Raw genomic sequence first — 18,054 nt, forward strand, 5'->3', positions numbered from 1 at the left:
ACCTTACTAACCAATACACCATGCAGAACCTTGTTGAAGACCTTGATAAAGTCCATGTAGACAATGTCTACAGTTCTGCCTTCGTCGAAATTCTTGGTCACCTATTCAAATAACTCAATCAAATATGTGAGGCATGATTTTCCACGCACAAAGCCAAGCTGACTATCCCTAATCTGCCTTGCCTTTCGAAATGTGTGTAGTTCCTGCCTCCCAGAGTCCCCTCTAACAACTTTATAGAATCCCTACAGTGTAGAAGCAGGCCATTCAGCCCATTGAGTCCCCACTGACCTGCCCAGACCCACACCCCTACCCTATACCAGTAATTCAGCATTTACCCTGGGTAACTCACCTAGCCTGCGCATCCCTGGACACTATTGGTAATTTAGCATGGCCAATCCACCTAACCTGCACATCTTTGGGCCGTGGGAGGAGACAAGGGGAGAATGTGCAAAATCCACACAGATAGGCGCCCGGAGCTGGAATTGAACCAGCTGGCACTGTGAGGCAGAACTACTAACCACTGAGCCACCATGCCACCCCACGACTGGTGTTAGGCTCACCAGTCTGCAGTTCCCTGGCTTCTCCTTGCAGCCTTTCTTAAATAATGGCACAAAATCAACCACCTTCTGGTCTTCTAGCACTTCAACCACGGTTGTCAATAATACAAATATCTCTGCTAGGGGCCCTGCAATTTCTTCCCTAGCTTCCCACAATGTCCTGGGATACACTTGATCAGTTCCTGGGGATTTACCTACCTTCATATGTTTTAAGGAAATTCCAGATGGGACTGCATTTGGGAGGTGACAACATATTCAATGATTTTGGAGAAAAAATGGAGATTGGTTGTTTACAACTAAGTTCTTTAGTTTTTAGGGATTGACTAGATTATGATATACTGCAAGCTAAAAACAACAGGCAATTGAAATGTTCTCTTCATTTCAAAGATGTGGGGCAAATCTTCTGCTCTCTACGGTAGTGATTTGGGAGGCAGGAAAGAAACCTAATTAGGTGGATAATTAAGTGAAGGAAGACCCATGGTCAAGTTTTCTGCCCAACCAAGTGAGACCCTTAAGTGGCCAAGTAATGACCATTCAAAGGTCTTAGCCCACCGCTGCTGGTATTAACCCAGTGGCAAACTAGCATGCTAGTATATTGCATGCACTAAGGCTGTTCCTCTGCAGACAGCTTGTCATTTTAGGGAAGGATGGGCAAGGATCTCTCAATCCAAGGCAATCAGCGTCTGATCAAGGGCTTAGACAAGCTAGCAGGTGGCTGCTGTTTGTAGCTACGCAGAGCCCCAACTAAAAAAACCTACTTCCCCACCACATCACTACCCTGTCTCCTGGTTCATTCAGCGATCTTTGGACTCTGAGTACGTGTACTTCCAGCAGCAGACATGGCCTCCTCTGTGACATGTCACTGTAAGGGCTACTGGCCTCTGATTAGTCAGCAGCTCCCTCCAAGAGGGACCCCCATCCCCATGCATCTGCTTCCTGGGGAAGTCCACTGGTAGCCTTGCCTAACTGGCTTGTGATGATTGCAGTCCTTCCCTGGAAGAGGCAGTGTTAGTCTCTCACCAGCTCCCGTGTAACAGCTGCTAAACTTGCTGATGCCTTAAGATGATTCTGAACATATTATGGAAGGAAACAAAACTTAGGAATGAGGAAGGGAAAGAATATTTCCAAAATGAATAAAACCCTTTGAATAATAACTTTGTAAGCAGTTTATAAAATAGTTATCAATTATTAATTGTAAATACAGTATTTAATTAGAACACTTTCAGATACAAATTTCAATATAAACTGAACTGCAATTATATGATAATGGAATAAAACAATATTAAAACAGATACAAAGCATGAGCTTGACTTAAAATAAATTTGCCTTTGTTTTACCTGTTGAAAAAGGGCAGCTTGATTCAGAACAAAGAAATCTTGCACCTTGAGTGTATTTGGTTACAGTCGTTATTGCAATCACTACTCCCTCTATCTTATAGTATCTCAGCAGCTGGTACCCACGGGGGAACTGGCAGAGGTTAAATGAGTAATTTGGTAGTGGAGGTAAGTGTGTCAGCTTTAGCACAACATTAACCTTGAAAATACAAAAGTAAGTTATCAGTGGAAAGGTTTGTTTTAAGAATTTGGTCTTTCAGCGACAATAGATTTCCATTTGTGTCAATACGGTTCAGTTAGTAACATTCTTGGCTCTTGGCCATAAGGATTTGAGTACATAATGCAAGCGACACCTCAGGGCAGTATTGAGGGAGTACTGTATGTGCTATGTACAAAGGGATAGTACTTTGCCTTAGTAACAGTAATATTGTATTCAAAGTAATTCATTTTGAGATGTGTGACAATTTAAATAAATACATCTTTCTTATATGAAGAGGGAATGACAATCAGTTCTCTGAAGATCATTTTATCTTGAACACAGAAATAAAGGTGGATAAGCTAAATATCTCTTCTCACTGAATTCTACTGTCAGCATTTACTTCCTTAATAGGTTAAATAGTATTTAGTTCTACTGCAGTACCAAGATTAACATCTGATGGAATTGTGATCCATGTGAAGCAAAGCCTGCAGCAATAAATAGTGCAGATAATTCTTTACTTTCAGTTTTTCTTTTACTTTCCTGATATTTTTCAGTTTAATTTTTTAGTTAAAGAAAAACAAAATCATCTAGAACCATAGAAAACAATATCATAATTTCCAGATGAAAAACATAGAGAAATGCAATGGTGCATGAAGTCTTTGCACACTGCTACATGCATTGCTGCAAGCAATTTTAGTGTGATGCCAAACCTAATTTAAGACATGCTTAAGGAATTCATCTTTTGTGGAAGTGTTTTACACATTTAAAAATGTAGAATTGTGTGATTATGCACTTGGGCAAGACAAACAAGCAGGGGAATATATGTGGAACAGTAGGATCCTGGGAAGTACTAAGGATCAGAGGCACCTTGGTGTGCATGTACACTGATCCCTTAAGGTATCAGGACTTATGAAGTGGTTAAGAAGGCATGTAGGATAGTTGCCTTTACTAGCTAAGGCATAGACTTTAAGAGCAGTGAGGTATGCTGGAAAACGTTCATTAGGCCACTGATATAGTACTCTGTGCAGTTCTAGAATCCACATTATTGGAGGGATGTGGTAGTGCTGGAGAGAGTGCAGAGGAGACCTACCAGATGGGCTGGAGAGTTTCAATTATGAAGAGAGACTGGACAGACTGGGGTTGTTTTCTTTACAGCAGAGGAGATTGAGAGGGCACATGATTGAGATGTATAAAGTTATGAGAAGCAGAGACATCGTGGATAGGAACAAAAACTTTTTCCCCTTGATGGGCCAGGAGGAATTGTTTTAAAGTAAGGGGTAGAAGGTTTAGAGAGGATGTGAGGTAACATTTTTTCACCCAGAGGGTGGTGAGAATCTGGAACTCACCGCCAGTAAGGGTGATAGAAGCAAAAACCCTCATAGCATTTAAGTAGTACTGAGATGTGCACTTGCAATGCTAAGGCATACAAGGTGATGGGCAAAGTGCTGGAGAATGAGATTAGAATAGTTCGCCGGTTGTTTTTGACCAGTGTGGATGCGATGGTCTGAAGGGTATTTTCTCTATGTAGATCTCTATGGTGACACTATGACTCGAGCTGCCCTTAAAGAATGCATACCTGGGGGAAAAAGGAACAGAAAAACAAGCCAAACAATTAATGCTAGTTTGTGATATTAAGTTAAAAGAACAGTTATTACATAGAAAAAAAAATTTAAAATAGAACAAAGAATATGAAGGCAGAGATAATAAGGAAGATATAAATGAAAAAGAGGAACGAAAGGACAAGCACATGGAAGAGTTTAAACTTTTTTGTATTTTCTTTCTGTTTAGAATTGTTTTAAAATTGTTTTAACCACTTATATAATCATAAATGATAATCAAGTTAATTGACATATTTAATATTACATTATATGTTTGCTTTGGTATCACTTTTGAGAGCTAAAAGTGTACAAAATTGGTCAACCCTTGATACATTTTTTTGTTTGATTCTTGTAGAATGAAGAAGGTCAATGTGTTGAAATTATGAATTGAGAAATAATTGAGTTAAATCTCAGAAAATAAATTCTCTGCATTCTGTATGTGAAGAAGACCTATGATACAAACAGCTCACTAGACTAGATTATGTTTAATCTGAATTAGATACGATTACTTACCTGGTTTTCTGTTTCTAATTGTTCAATTAATGACAATGTCTTGATTGATGTAAAGCAAACCTGAAAGATAACAAAGGATACAAGATGTAGGAGCAGAAGTAGGCCATTCAGCCTATTGGGTCTGCCCTGCCATTCAATGAGATCATGTCTAATCTGATAATCCTCAAATCCATCGCCTGCTTTATCCCCATAATCTTTGATTCCCTTAATGATTAGAAACTAGTCTGTTGCAGCCTTGAATATACTTAATAGCCCAAACTTGACAGCTCACTGCAGTAAAGAATTCCACAGATTCACTCTGCTGGAAGAAATTCCTACTCATCTCTATCTTAAATGTGTGATCCCTTATTTTGAGATTATGATCTCTGGTCCCGGACTCTCCTAAGAGGAAACAACTTTTCCACATCTACTCTGTCAAGTCCCCTAAGAATCTTAATTTTTCAGTAAAGGTCATCTTTCATTCTTCTAAATTCCAATAAGTACAGGCCCAAACTACTCAACTTCTCATTGTAAGACAGTTCCACCATATCGGTAGCAACCTAGAGAACCTCCTCTGGACTACCTCCAATGCCAGTATATCTTTCATTAGATAAGGGGCCCAAAACTATTCACAGCATTCCTGCTATGGTCTACTCGTGTCTTGTATAGATTTCGCAAAATCTCCTCACTCTAATACTCCATTTCCTTTGAAATAAAGGCCAACATTCTATTTGCCTTCCTTATTATCCTCTGAACTTGGATGCTAATTTTTCATGATTCATGGACAAGGATTCCCAAGTCCCTCTGTACTGTAGCTATCCGCAGATCTTTCTGCAGGTCTTTATGGATCTTAGAAAGTTTACTTCCATCATCAATATATATTGTGAATAATTGTAGCCTCAATATTGATCCCTGTGGCCACAACTCCACTAGTTACAGGTTGCCATCCCCAAAATACACCCTTTGTTCCAATTCTCAGGCTTCTATTAGTTCTATTCTCCACCCATGCTAATATACTATCCCCAACACCATGGGCTCTTACTAAACAGCAGTACCTATCAAATGCCTTTTAAGATATATTACTTCAACTGGTTTCTCTTTATCTATCCTGCTTGTTTTGTCCTCAAAGAACTGTTATAAATTTTGGCAGGTATGACTTCGTCTTCATGAAGGCATGCTGACTCTGCTTTATTATATATTTCTAAATACTCTGCTACTACATCCTTTTTTTAAGAGACTATTTGTCATTTTTCCAATAACAGATGTTAAGTTAACTAGTCTATAGTTATCTTTTTTGTCTGCCTCTCTTTTTGAATAAGGGTGCTACTTTAGCAGATTTCCAATCCTCTGGTACTTAACAGGATTCTTAGAAGATTACTACCAGTGCACCCACTATCCCTGTAGCTTCTTCCTTTAAAATTCTAGGATGCAATCCATCAGCTGAAGACGACTTTTCGGCCCAGTTTCCTCAGTACCTTTTTTCTAGTGATAGTTATTGCATTTATGTCCCTCCCGCAGCCTCCTTGCGCCCTTTGATTATTTAGTATTTTGGGAATACAATTAAAATCATATGAGTTCAAACTACATCAGTCAGGATTTTTCTTTTTTTACTCACAGACTGAAACAAGTGCGCAGCTCTTATTGGCTGATGAAGAATACAGTTACCAAGCCTTGCATCCAACTCTGTCACGTCAGCTGGATTCACACAAATAATGAAGCGATAAATAGCAAGACACTGTTTGGAATCTGTGAAATAAATATATTTTAGACCAAATGTAAACATATTTCCAATCTTTTACCATTTAAGAAATATCCTGCACATCTGTTTCACCTACCAAAGTGGATAACCTCACATTTTTCCACTTTGTATTCCAGCTGCCTTGATCTTGCCCATTTACTAAGACTATCCAAATCCTCCTGAAGCCTCTTTACATCTCCCTCACAACACACATTTTCACTTAGCTTTGCATCACTTGAAAATTTGGAAATTTTAGAAATTTTACATTTGGTCATCATCTCCAAATTGTTAACATATATTGTGAAAAACTGGGACCTAAGTATTGATCCTTGTTGTAACCCACCAGTCACAGTCTGCCAAGGTGAGAATTACCCACTTACTCCTATTCTCTGTTTTTTTCAGTATTTATTAATCCATGCCAGTACATTAAAGCACATGAGATGGGAACTACGCTTTGTAACTAACTTCATGTGGGAGACTTTATCAAAAGCTTTCTGAAAATTTAAGTCCATCAGTTTTCCTTTGTCAATTCTGTTAGCAAAGAAGTTACACCAGACTCAAATCACTAACTCTGTTTCTCTCTCCAGAGATGCTGCCAGACTTCTTCAGTTTCTCCAGCATTCCCTGTGTTTGTTTCAGCATTTCTTCCTTTTTATCTCCACTGAGGATTCCTACCCAGTGTGGTGATTAGTATTCAATCCCCATTACGCAGCTCTGCTTTCATCCCTTTTCCTCCATCCCAGAACCACAGCTAGGTTCCACTTGTCCTCACCTTTCAGCCGACCACCGCTGTATTCAACAAATCTTCCTTTGTCATTTCTGTCAGTTCCAGTATGATGCAACCACCAAACATATCTTTCCCAGCCTCCCCTTATTCCATGGATCATTCTTTCTGCGACACCCTTGTTCATTCATCATCCCTAACAACCCCTCCATTCCTTATGACACTTTTATGTGCAAGATGCAACTTCTGCCCTTTCACCTCCTCCTAGTCCCATTTGCCAGCATTTTGCCCATATCCATCTAAATTCCTTTTAAATGTTCAACTGTACCAATCTCCACCTCTTCCTCTGGTAGCTTGTTCCATACATGCACTACCTTCTGCATGAAAAAGTTACCCCTCAGGTCCTTTTAAAATCTATCCTCTCTCACTTTAAACCTATGCCCTCTAGTTTTGGGCTCTTCCACCAGATCTGGGCTATTCACCCTATCCATGCCCTCACGATTTTATAAACCTCTATAAGGTCACACCTCAGCCTTCAACGCTCCAGGGGAAAAGAGTCCCAACCTATTCAATTTCTCCCTGTAACTCAAACCCTCCAATCCTGGCAACAACCTTGTCAATCTTTTCTGAATCCTCTCAACTTTAACAACACCTTTCCTATAGCAGGGAGACCTGAATTGTACACCGTATTCTAAAAGTGGCCTCTTCAATGTCCTCAACGGCCGCAACATGACATCCCAAATCCTATACTTAATATTCTGACCAATGAAGGCAAGCATGCCAAATGCTTTCTTCACCACCCTGTATACCTGCGATTCCACTTTCAAGGAACTATACACATTGTCTTTTTCTGGCAACAACAGGGCTCTATCATTGAGTGTCTAAGTTCTGACCTGGTTTGCCTAACCAAAAGGCAACACCTCACATTTTATCTATATTAAACTCCATCTGCCACTCCTATGATCAAGATCCCACTGTAGTCTGAGATAATCTTCTTCATTGTCCACTACACCACCTATTTTGGTGTCATCTGTAAACTTACTAACCATACCTCCTATGTTCACATCTGAGTCATTTATAGAAATTATGAAAAGCAGTGAACCCAGCACCGATCCTTGTTGCCTTATATTCTGGTATGTGAGAGACTAAATCTTCATCATTCACAAGGCATGAGTGTACATAATGATGGAGCAAAAGTGATATAAAGAAAACGCTTATACACAGCAAGTGATTAAAGTTTGAATTACACTGCCTGAAAGTGTGCTGGAGGCAGGTTCAATAGAAGTATTCAAAAAGGAATTAGACTGTGATTTGAAAGGGAAGACCATGCAGGATTGCAGAGAGAAGGGAGAAGAATGACACTCATGAGGACAGCCGGTGCAGACTTGATGCTTTAGGTTGTTTTATGGTTCTGTAAAGATCAGTCATCATACTCATAAAGTACAGATCCTTCTTCACAAAGCTTTTAAGGAAGTGCTATTACTGATTTACTGCATAAAGCTTCATGGGGCTTTTACTCTCAAAACTACTTAAAGTTAAATAAGGAGATTCTTCTTTAAAATAAAGGCCAGTGAGCCTTACGTCAGTGGTAGGGAAATTATTGGAGAGGATTCTTTGAGATAGGATTTACTCCCACCTGGAAATCAATGGGTGTATTAGCGAGAGGCAACATGGTTTTGTGAAGGGGAGGTCGTGTCTCACTAACTTGGTTGAGTGTTTTGAGGAAGTGACAAAGATAATCAATGAGGGTAAGGCAGTGGATGTTGTCTACATGGACTTCAGTAAGGCCTTTGACAAGGTCCCTCGTGGCAGGCTGATACAGAAGGTAAAGTCGCACGGGGTCGGAGGTGAGCTTGCAAGATGAATAAAAAACTGGCTTGGTCATAGAAGACAGAGGGTAGCAGTGGAAGGGTGCGTTTCTGAATGGAGGACTGTGACTAGTGGCGTCCCTCAGGGGTCAGTGTTGGGAGCCTTTGCTGTTTGTAAAATATATAAATGATTTGGAGGAGAATGTAACTGGTCTGATTAGTAAGTTTGCCAACGACACAAAGGTTGGTGGAATTGAGGGTAGTGATGAGGACTGTCAAAGGATACAGCTGGATATAGATCAGTTGGTGACTTGGGCAGAGAGATGGCAGATGAAGTTTAATCCAGACAAATGTGAAGTAATGCATTTTGGAAGGTCTAATCCAGATGGAAAATATACAGTAAACAGCAGAACCCTAAGTACTGATAGGCAGAGGGATCTGGGTGTACAAGTACACAGGTCACTGAAAGTGGCAATGCAGGTGGAAAAGGTAGTCAACAAGGTATATGGCATGCTTGCCTTCATCGGCCAGGATATTGAGTTTAAAAATTGGCAGGTAATGTTGCAGCTTTATAGAACCTTAGTTAGGCCGCATTTAAAATATTGTACAAAAACAAAGTTACTGGAAAAGCTCAGCAGGTCTGGCAGCATCTGTGGAGGAGAAAACAGAGTTAACGTTTCGGGTCCGGTGACCCTTCCTCAGTTGTGTTCAGTTCTGGTCGCCACACTACCAGAAGGATGTGGTGGCTTTGGAGAGGCTACAGAAAAGATGTTGCCTGGTATCCTGGGCGTTAGCTATGAGGAGAGGTTGGAGAAGCTTGGGTTGTTCTACTGGAACGACGGAGGTTGAGGGGCAACCTGATAGAGGTCTACAAGATTATGAAGGGCATGGACAGATGGGACAGTCAGAAGCTTTTTCCCAGGGTGGAAGAATCAGTTACCAGGGGCCATGGGTTTAAGGTGCGAGGGGCAAGGTTTAAAGGTGATATACAAGGCACGTTTTTTACACAGAGGATGGTGGGTGCCTGGAACTCGCTACTGGAGAAGGTAGTGGCAGCAGATACTATAGTGACTTTTAAAGGGTGTCTTGACAAATGTACGAATAGGATTGGAATAGAGGGATATGGTCCCCGGAAGGTTAGGAGGTTTTATTTGTGACGGGCAGCATGTCGGTGCAGGCTTGGTGGGCCAAAGGGTCTGTTCCTGTGCTGTAATTTTCTTTGTTCTTTCTAAAACAACAGGAATTCATGTAATTTGAAAATAATAAAGAAACTGACTGAGGGGCAGTAAACGGCAAAAATTATTGGAGATAGTGCTGAATGACAGTCCTCCAGGAAATGGTACTACAACTGATGTGGTTTTAACCTACATTCATAACTTGCACTCTATGATTCAAAATAAACTGATCTAATTCACAGCTAGCAATCAATAGCATAGTACATCTTGGCTGGGGAACTATGAGTTATTTCTAAATGGGTGAAGATCCAGTGAGAGGCCTTTTTCAGCACCTTGTGAATATATGTTGACCATGTAACTAAGATACCTACACACTTAACAGTAAATGGGACTCTTCTTAACTATAATCACTTGAAACGTTGATTGTTTCTCTCTCCACAGATGCTGCCAGACCTGCTGAGTTTCTCCAGCAATTTCTAGTTTTATTTCTTTCCAGCATCAACAGTTCTTTGTTTTAGGTTATACATTTGTATTTATGTGGAGTGGTCAATATTTGGACTACAAACAGATGCGAGGAATGTTTCAGCATGAAGATCTGCGCTAATAATGATAATTAACTGTAATAATAATTCCAATAATTTTATAAAAATAAAGAACTGCAGATGCTGAAAATCTGAAGCAAAAATAGAAGTTGCTGAAGAAACTCAGCATATCTGGGAGCGTCTATGGATAGAAGCAGAAGCAACCTTTCGAGTCCACTGAACATTCTTCAGAACTGAAGAAGCATCATTGGACTGGAGTCCAATAATTTTGCTTGTTCTGTTCCTTGCCGTTTCTAATGCAATTAGTTTTTGTTTTAAAATACCATCCCATTAATACAATTTTGGATGAATGTTTGCAGGTAGATCTCCTTTTGAAAATTACCATTATAGCGAATACAATCGTTGATAAATCTGTGAAGACCTCCAGTCCTATCTAAGTAAACGAGAGCCGACTCCTTGAAACACAACTCCTCGACTGCCATCTTTAAACGGCTCTCTGCCGCCCACCCCCAGGCAGCGCAGTAACCGGCCCAAACCGGACCAATCCGGTCAAGACCTCCAGTGATTCCCACAGTGCAACATAAATCCAGATAACGGCTGTGAGAGAAAGTTTGGCGACAAAACAGATTAGCTCCTATGATGCTCCTTGGCCTGCTGTGTTCATCCAGCTCTGCACCTTGTTGTAGTGGGTTCTGGTTTGTTTGTGAAGAGTCAGTGGAACGTCTGTCTAAGTGAGGTATGGTTACAGTCGGTTCAGCAAAATTAATTTCCACCCACTCCTTATCAAAAGCCGGCAATCCACGAGTTCCAGGGGATGGGTTTGACTATGCTGTACGTCGCTCAACATTCTTCGCATTGCAACTTCTGGGAAATATTGACTTGGTGTAATCGCAAACAAAAAACAACGTATGGACAGAAATTACTGAAGAGAGTCTGAAAAACAAGTCTTCTAGTTTGCAAAAGCAATTGATGAGAAAGAGCTATGTCAATAAGTAGTCCAAAAAGAATCCCGAGGCAGTTGCAAAATAAAGGGCACAATGTAGACAGAAAGATTTCAGAGTGTCTGTATCCACACGAGATGGAGCCTGTGCATTCCAATCACTCATGGAGCAATTGGGGACATGGTGCTGTAGTGGTAATGCCATTGTCTCAATAATGAAAGGACCGGGTTCTGAGGAAAGGTTTTCAAATCCTATCACAGCAGTTGGCTGATAAATTAACGTCGTTTATTCCCCTTAGAGGAGGAAATCTGCTATCCTTTCTTCGTCTGTCCTATGTATAACTCTAGAATTTGATTGACTGGGAAAAGACAGACCTCGTATTTCGCACACAGTTTAGGTATGCGCAACTCATTGCCTCAGAAGGGAAACAATGAGAACAATGAAATAAGATATAAAAATTAACATAGAAAAAAAGGTCCAGCACTGCAGTCAACAAGAGCCTGATGCTTTGGCTAGAGGATATTGTCTCACCAGAAGAATAATCAAGTGCTACATGACAGCTGATCACTCTGCTCCTGTTGATTTATATGTGTTTGTTGCTAGATGCTGTCTTTTTTTTCATTCACAGGATTGGGTAATGCTGGCCACCCGTCATTTATTGCCCACCCTGAACCACGCTTGTGAAGGTAATGATGAGCTTCCAGAACTGCTGTTGCCCATGTGGTGTTAGTGAACCCACAGTGCTCTTAGGGAGTTTTAGAATTTTGACCGAGTTATGTTGAAGGAATGGCCATGAATATGATGTTTAGAATCGTAGGATCCCTAGAATGCAGTAAGAGGCCTTTTGGCCCAGTGGGTCTGCACTGGCCTTCCGAAGAGCATCCCACCGTATCCCCGTAACCCTGCATTTTACCACAACTAATCCACCTGGCCTGCACGTTATAGAAAATTTAGCATAGCCAAATCAACTAACCTGCACATCTTTGGACAGTGGGAGGAAACTGGAATACCTGGTGGAAACCAACACAGAGCAACAGTGGTCCGACCAAGGATAGAGTCTCTTTAATACATTGTCCATGTGATAATGTCGCAGGACTGAGACTAAACCAGATGGACCAATTGGCATCGACATAGGCACTAGAAATGACAATGGCAGTGACACAGCTCTGGCAACCCTGCAAAGTCTTCCTCACTTACATTTGGGGGATTGTGCCAAAATTGGGAGAGCTAGTCTTCAATTTTGATTTGCTTTATTGTTATCACATATACCGAGATACAATGAAAAGTATTGTCATGTGCGCTAACTAGGCAAATCATACCTTATATAAGTACGATGTGGTAATGGAATAGAATGCAGGCTGTAGTGTTAACAGCAACAGAGAAGGTGCAGAGAAAGATCAACTTTAATATGTGAGAGGTCCTTTCAAAAGTCTGATAACAGCAGGGAAGAGGCTGATTTGATTCTGTTGGTAAATGTTTTTAATCTTTTGTATCTTCTGCCTGATGGAAAAGAGTATAACCAGGGTGGGAAGGGTCTTTAATTACATTGGCTCCTTTCCCAAGGCTGAAGGAAGTATAGACAGTCAGTCTGGTTTGCGTGACGTACTGGGCTGCGTTCAATCAAGCAACAACCTGACATAGACATACACACAAGTCATACCTTAATGTCCTTGATACCACAAATACAATCCCAAGGTATGTTCTGTCCATTCTGCAGGACAGACCCACCATAGGTGGTGATACAGTAGTATACAGTGGGGGAAGAAATGACGTGGGACTCCTCATCATTGACTCCAGAGATTGGCACCAGGTTAAACTTGGGCAAGGGAAACCCCAATTAATCACCCCCTGAATAATGAAAGCTACTACTCCTTATTGAACACCACTTGGAAAAAGCACTGATGCTGGATAAGGCACATAATGTACTCTGGTGTCCATCATCAAGAATGGCTTGTCACCACTACTATTGACTGAGCTGGCCGAGTGCTAAAATACTTGGCTACTAGACAGGACCTGCAGCTGGTGCTGAGGAAAACCAACAAAAATTTACTTGATCTTGTCATAACCAGGCTACACTTAGCAGATTCATCTGTCCTTGACTGAAAAGGAAGAAGTGACCACTATAGTCATTGTGCAAACAAAGCCCCACTTTTTGGTTGAGGATGCCCTCTTCTTGTATAGCAGATAGAATTTGGATAGATCTAGGAACTCAAACCTGGGCACCCACGAACTGCTGTGGACCATCATATGCAGCAGAATTGTATTCAACTACAATCTATGACCTTGTGGTTTGCTATATCATTCCCACTCTACAAAAACAGAATTTGCTGGTGAAACTGAGCAGGTGTGGCAGCATCTGTGGAGAGAAAGCAGGGCTAACATTTTGAGTCTGAGTCAGAATTGTTAGGAGCTAGGAAAAAGACAATGTGATGGGGGGAGGTGAGCAAACAGTCAGATGGAGCCCTGAGAGAGAGAAAGAAAAAGAGAGACATGAAAGATGTCAGCAAATGAGGGGGGTTATTGGTAGTAGGCCAAGACACAAGAGAAGCTGAATAAATGATAATGAAAGCTGAGAGTAGGAAAAGAGTGTAGGCTATGCTAAAAGCAATCTGTGTCATGACAGGACTGGTGTGGGGTTGGGTGAACAAAATGGAAGGATGTGCATCTCTAGTACATCACTGATATCTTCGGTGCAGCTTCCCGGTCATTCAGAACTGGAAGAAATTATCAATTTCACATCCAGTTTCCACCCTGTTCTCACTTTCAGCTGGTCTATCCCTCACTCCTCACTTCCTCGATATGTTTGTTTCAATTTCTTGGGATAGGCTGGCCACCGTTATTCATTATAAATCCACCGACTCACACAATTGCCTGGACTATTCATCCTTACATCCTGCTTACTGTAAGGTCTCCATCCCATTCTCCCAGTTTCTCCATCTCTGTCGCATCCACAGTAATGATGCCATCTTTGGTAATGGAGCCGCAGAAACGTCGCATCTTTTTCCTCAACCAAGAGTTCCCCTCTACCATGGTTGACAGGGTATTTAGACATGTCTGACCCATCTCTCACACTTCTGCCCTTGTCCCTTTTCTTCCCTCCCACAACGATGATAGGATCCCCGCTGTTCTCACTCACCATACAACAGCCTCGGCATCCAAAGGATTGTAAGCTGCCATTTTTGTCACCTCCAGCGGGATACCACGATCAGACACAAATTCCCTTCCCCTCCTTTGTCAGCATTCTGCAGGAGTTGTTCACTCTGGGACATCCTGGTCCACTCCTCCATTCCCAACCTCTCCTCACGGCACTTCCCATGCAATCCCAGGTGTAATACCGGTCTGCTTAGCTTCTCCATCCTCACTGTCCAAGGCCCCAGACATAACTTCCAGATGATGCAGTGATTTACTTGCACTTCATTCAGTCTAATCTGCTGTACTTGCTGTTCACAGTGTGGTCTCTACACTGGGGAGAGAAAATGCAGACCGGCTGACCATTATGCAGAACACCTACTTTCTGTGCGTAAAAATACACAGCTTCCAGTTGCCTGCCACTTAAACACACCATCATTTTCCCTCACCCATATTTCTGTCACAGGCCTGTTACAGTGTTCTGGCGAGCCTCTGTGCAAGCTCAAAGAACAGCATCTCATTTTTTACTTAGGGACCTTGAAATGTCTAAGATCCAACATCAAGTTCAATAACTTTACAGCCTAATTTTGCCCTTTCATGTTTTCCACTCACCCTCCCCACACCCAGGTCCTGGCATGACATAGATTGCTTTTAGCACAGCCAACGCATTCACAATCTCTCTGATGCTATTATCACAGAACATGTGTTGTTTCCAGCACAGCCTAACCATTCTCTCCTACTCTCAGTTCTCATTATCACTTATTCAGCTTCTCTTCTGTCCAGGGCTACTATGAATAAAAGCTTACCCCTTTCATATCTCTGTCTTTCTCTAGGCTCTATCTGCAGGTATTTGCTTCAACCACACATCCACAATTCCTCACACCCAACCCCCCCCCCACACACAAACACATCATATACACATACTCCTGTCTTCAGCATAAATACCACTTTTTCCTAGCTGCTATCAGTGCTATCAGTTCTGATGAAGAGGCACCGGACTCAACATTAGTTCTGCTTTCTACCCACAGCTGCTGGCAGACCTGTTGAGTTTCACAGCAATTTTTGTAGCATCCAGCATTTGTAGTTCTGTATTATTATAGCATCAAGGAAGTTGTTTTGGTTGTTGAAAGTCTTAGCATCTCAGTCCCAGGACATTACTTCAGGAGTTTCTCATGGTGGTGTACTAGGCACAACCATCTAAAGCTGCTTTATCAATGATCTCTCTGACATGAGGTGAGAAGTGGGAGTGTTTACTGATGATTATCTAGTATTCATAATCATTCATGCCAGTTCGGATGCTGAAGCAATCTATGTCCACGTGCGATAAGATCTGGACAAAATTCAGGTTTGAACAGATAAGTTGAAGGTAACACTTGTGCTATACAAGTTCCAGGTAATAACTGTCTCTGATGAGAGAGAATCTTATTATACCACCATTAAATGTTAAGGAGCAAATGTCACTAAATTGCCCATGATAAACATCCTGGGATTTACACTAACCAGAAACTGATTAGCCATATACAGTGGATACAATAGCAGTTCAAAGGCTAGGCATTCTGTAGAGACTACCTGACCTCCTGTCTTCCCAATGTTTGTCCAACCATAATGTCATAAGTTAGGAGCATGATAGAATACATGCCACTTGCCTGGATCAGCACAGTTCCAACAACACTCAATAAGTTTTACACCATCCAAGACAAAGCAACCCATTTAATTGGCATCCCATTCATTGCCTTCACCACCAATGCACTACGGAAGAAGTACGTGCTATTTATGAGATACACTGTGTTCGCACACAAAGGCTCCTGATGGCAGTTTCCAAATCTGCATCCACTGTCACCTAGAACAGAATAGAACAGAACATCCTTTATTGTCACTTGTACTCCAGTACAGAAGTATAGGAGTACAGAGTGAAAAGTTTTTACAATGGCTGCTTCTCAATAGCTCCATCTTAGGTACAAGTACCTAGGTACAAATCTTAGACTAAAAAAGAAAGTGTTGTTATACAGAGGATTAAAGGAAAGCATAAACATTACTTACAGAGGTAGTTAAAATATAGTAAAAAGGATTTAAATTACAGTCCAGTAACAGCAGCTCAGCATGTGATGCCAGACCCAAGTTCAGCAATTGTCCTGCATTACTCCAGCCTCCAATCGGCTCCTCACCAGCAACCAGGTAAGTTATGCTGTACCAGGATTTGTACCTCGACCCCTCTGTCATTCCAGGGACTCAGCTCCTCCTTCACTCCAGAATCGTGGCCTCTCTGTTGCTCCAGGACACTGGCTAGCCCACGTTCGATCTATTGCTATCAGTCCGGCCCGTGCTCACTGTGCTGCCGTTGTGGGACACGGCCTGCATGCTCAGCTCCTGCCCGGTCTCTGGTTGCAACTCATCAGAGAGGAGAGAAAAAAAGGAAAAAGAAAGGAAAAGGAACTGGCAAGCAGGGGAGCTCCAATTGGAGCGTCTTATCCTGCCACCATCTTACTGGAAGGACAAATGCATGGAATTCCCTTATATGCAAGTTTCTCTCCAAGATATACCCCTATCTTGGAACTATATCACAATTCTTTCACTGTCTCTGGATCAAAATACTGGAACTCCTTTCTTAACAGCCCAGAGGGTGTCCCGAGCACTGTAGAAAATTAAGTCAGCTCACTACTACCTTTTACAGGGCAATTAGGGATGGGTAATAAATGCTGGTCTAGGCAGCCACACCAACATCCCATGAACTGATTAAAAACTCCCTTCTGTGCAAGGAAAAAAAAAGGCCAAAATGTGTGAATAAGTACTCAGATAAAACTCCTGTAAAACTTATTGCAATAGACTGGACACTGGCCAGACAGCTGAAAAGCATTTCCCTCATTGGGTCCCACTTCAACTCTCAAATGTCCAGCATTTCAGTGGAGGACAAAGAAAATACTACAAGGTTTCTGAACCCCTCTTTGCAGCAGCATTGATATTGATTGGGAGGAGCTTGTTACCAATCGTTTAAAAAAGTGGCAACTGGTCCAGCAGTCTCTAGACAGTTAGTGATGATGCAGAGTAGCAGCAGAGATGAAATGGAAGGATATTAGCTCTGGTGAAGTGAAATCTATAGGAATAGAGCTTAGAAACACCAAGAAGCAAAAAACAATATGTGCGGTTATATACAGACCCCCATACTGTAGTGGTAATGTTAGGGAAGGTATGAAACAGGAAATTAGACACAAGCAAAGGTACCAGTTGTAATTATGACTCTAGTTAATGGACTAACCTTACCAGTTTCTTCCCTACCAAGTGTAGCCCACCCAGTACTGATGCTAAGTATATCACCTATCATTGTCCTTCCATCACATCTCCGTCCAGAAGATCTGTTCTCTTTTAACAAGGCCCTTACCAGGTTATTGTGAATGACTACATCAACATCATGATCTTGTTCATATTCAGTTCAAGGAGTGATGATACTTTCTGTCTAAATGAATCCTCCTCCACCATGCCCTACCTAATAACATTCCATCAGTTGCCCCACACAATTTATTATTGTCTTCCTCTCATGAAATTACATCTTGATCTGTCACTTCACTGGCTTTATCTTCTCTTTTGAGGATCTCCTCCTGTTCTCACCTCTTTATTCTCTAGTGACTATCAAAGTGCCATAAAAATTCTCCTGGAGTGACTCATCTTGTGTGATTCAAATTTCCACCTGAATTCATCATCATCTGTCTCCAATGGCTGCCTATTCCTCCTTATTGTTTATCATCTGGTCAAATCCCCAACTCACATTTACAACATACCCTTGATCTTTCCATTTCTTGTGGTCTTGCTAATCTTATGTCAG

The 18,054-nt window shown here is 41.5% G+C and overlaps 1 protein-coding gene across 2 annotated transcripts in view; it reads right to left on the reverse strand.

The window, feature by feature from the left end:
* mcmdc2 (minichromosome maintenance domain containing 2) overlaps nt 1-12,503 on the reverse strand; it is a 43,110-nt gene extending 30,607 nt beyond the window's left edge. For both annotated transcript variants that reach the window (XM_020532142.2, XM_048595489.1), the window contains exons 1-4: nt 10,550-12,503; nt 5,796-5,926; nt 4,202-4,261; nt 1,895-2,090 (exon numbers count right to left, since the gene is read on the reverse strand). In XM_020532142.2, the coding sequence (XP_020387731.1) occupies nt 1,895-2,090; nt 4,202-4,261; nt 5,796-5,926; nt 10,550-10,649 (487 nt within the window). In that variant the 5' untranslated portion in view covers nt 10,650-12,503. The remainder of the gene's footprint in view (nt 1-1,894; nt 2,091-4,201; nt 4,262-5,795; nt 5,927-10,549) is intronic.
* Nucleotides 12,504-18,054: the final 5,551 nt, after the last annotated feature.

This window comes from Rhincodon typus, chromosome 4 (assembly GCF_021869965.1).
Source record: "Rhincodon typus isolate 14 chromosome 4, sRhiTyp1.1, whole genome shotgun sequence".
Classification (NCBI taxonomy): Eukaryota; Metazoa; Chordata; class Chondrichthyes; order Orectolobiformes; family Rhincodontidae; genus Rhincodon; species Rhincodon typus.